The following is a 2,277-nucleotide window of genomic DNA, read 5'->3' on the forward strand; positions in this document are numbered from 1 at the left end:
GACCCCGGTGACACCCCCATCCTGGGCAAGCCAGCGCCATGGCAGGGGCTGGGGACACTCACTGGTTGTCCAGGACGGGGAGGTCCTCCTCAGCCAGTTGGTCATCTTCCAGTTCGCTCACCTTGGCCTCCTTGGCCATGGCGAGCGGGAGGGACTCAGCGGGATTGTGGAGATGGTCGGCTCCTGAAACAAGGAGGGGGTCAGCAGATACGCCCAGCCACCCACAGCTGGGGCACGAGTCCTGCGAGGGTTCCCCATCCCACCTCCCAACCCCAACGGAGTCCATGACAGCTCCCAGCTCTACCCCACCATGTGCATCCAACCAGTGGCACCCCCTTGCCCACGGCACGGGAGGACCCCTGGGTGCCCCACTCCCATCAGCCTCACCCAGGTTGTCCCGTAGGGCGCTGGCCTCCAAGTGTTGGTCAAAATTCAGGTTGGGCACCAGCTTCAACCTCATCCGGGAGTAGGTCTCGGCGCTCGACAGCTTCCAGCGAACCTCCGGTGGGTTCCTGGGGAGCAGGCGGGGGTGAGGCACCCTGGGGACCCCCAGCCGTGCCACCCCTCGCTGGGAACCAAGGTGGGGGCTCACCGGTCAGCCCAGGCGGAGCGGGGTGAGGTGAGGAGGCGGCACAGGGACCGCCACTGCTTCAGCACGGTGCTGTGGTGGTTGTTGGCCTGCTTGAGCACGTTTGCGTGCCGGGCGTTTTCTGCCTTGGCGCGCTTCGCCGCCGGCTCCAGCACCAGCTCCTGCCGAGGGAGTGGGAGAATGAAGTGACAGCAGGGCTGGGGTTCGGGGACATCTCCGAAGTGAGGAGCATGTCCATGGGGTGACATCCTCAGGGCAAGGAGAATGTCCCCAGGATGATGTACTTGGGGTGAGGAGCACATCCCCGGGATGATGCCCCTGGGTGAGGAGCATGTCCCCAGTGTAGGGAGCACATCCCCGGGATGATATTCCTGGGATGGAGAGCACACACCCAGAACAATGTTCCTAGGATGAGGAGCACTTCCTGAGGGCAATGTCCCCAGGGTAAGGAGCATGTCCCCAGGATGACATCCCTGGGATGAAGAGCACATCCCCAAGATTAATGTCCCCAGGGTGAGGAGCATATCCCCGGGGCGACGAGCATGTCCCTAGGATGACATCCCCAGAGTGAGGAGCATGTCCCCAGGCTGATGTCCCGGGGATGAGGAGCATGTACCCAGGGCAAGGAGCACATCCCTGGAATGACGTCCCTGGGATGATGAGAACATCCCTGGGATGATGTCCCCAGGATGAGGAGCACATCCTGAGGACGACGTCCCCAGAGTGAGGAGGATCTCCCCAGGATGACATTGCCAGGATGAAGAGCACATCCCCAGGATTAATGTCCCCAAGGTGAGGAGCACATCCCGATGACCCCTGGATGATATCCCTGGGGTGAGGAGCATGTACCCAGGGTGAGGAGCACATCCCTGAAACAAGGTCCCTGGGTTGATGAGCACATCCCCGGGATGATGTCCCTGGGATGAGGAGCACATCCCGAGGACCATGTCCCCAGGATGACATCCTCGGGATGAGGAGCACATCCCCAGGATTAATATCCCCAGGGAGAGGAGCATGTCCCTAGGATGACATCCCCAGAGTGAGGAGCACATCCCTGGATGACATCCTTAGGGTGAGGAGCACGTCCCCAGGGTGAGGTCCCAGGGGCGAGGAGCAGGCAGTACCTGGAACATCTTACGGCTGGCTGCCTTCTCCTTCTCCCGCCGCTGGGAGCTGCTCATCATGGCATCATAGCAGGCGTTCCAGAAATTGGACATGTGGTCGTGGCTCTTGGCAAAGGTGTCCATTTCAAACTGGGCCATGGTGGGCTGCACCTACCGAGAGAACCGGGATGAGAGGGGAGGCATTTGCAGGGCTTGGCACCCACCAATCATCATCCAGGCTATGAACATCCCTGCCCTGGAGGTCACCCCTGGAAGCTGTCCCAACACGGTGGTGACATGGGGACCCCGCCACAGTACGGACCCATCTCTAAACCTGGGAAGGTGTTCCCCCAACAGCGATGCCACCCCATGCCCCACGGCACCCACGTGCTTCTCGATGAAGCCCCTCCACTCCGGGGTGGTGCAGAAGAGCTGGAAGTCCTCGTAGAAAGTGGGGCTGCCGTTGGTGGGGGGCAGCGAGGGCAGGAAGACCTGCAGCTGCAGGGTCTCGTAGCACTGGTCCATGAGCGTCCGGACGATGGGCACCAACCAGGAGAAGGTCTCCGACTTGGCGTCCAGCGAGCG

At 61.8% G+C, this 2,277-nt stretch overlaps 1 protein-coding gene across 1 annotated transcript in view; it reads right to left on the minus strand.

The window, feature by feature from the left end:
* Positions 1–62: 62 nt before the first annotated feature.
* The window catches only part of LOC104081015 (neurobeachin-like protein 2), a gene marked incomplete at both ends in the record, with an annotated part of 9,138 nt that continues 6,923 nt past the window's right edge, over positions 63–2,277 (minus strand). The window contains 5 exons of the mRNA XM_009583600.1: positions 63–183; positions 388–512; positions 593–750; positions 1,714–1,863; positions 2,080–2,259. Of these exons, the coding sequence (XP_009581895.1) occupies positions 63–183; positions 388–512; positions 593–750; positions 1,714–1,863; positions 2,080–2,259 (734 nt within the window). The remainder of the gene's footprint in view (positions 184–387; positions 513–592; positions 751–1,713; positions 1,864–2,079; positions 2,260–2,277) is intronic.

This window comes from Fulmarus glacialis, unplaced genomic scaffold, assembly GCF_000690835.1.
Source record: "Fulmarus glacialis isolate BGI_N327 unplaced genomic scaffold, ASM69083v1 scaffold20590, whole genome shotgun sequence".
In the NCBI taxonomy this organism is placed as follows: domain Eukaryota; kingdom Metazoa; phylum Chordata; class Aves; order Procellariiformes; family Procellariidae; genus Fulmarus; species Fulmarus glacialis.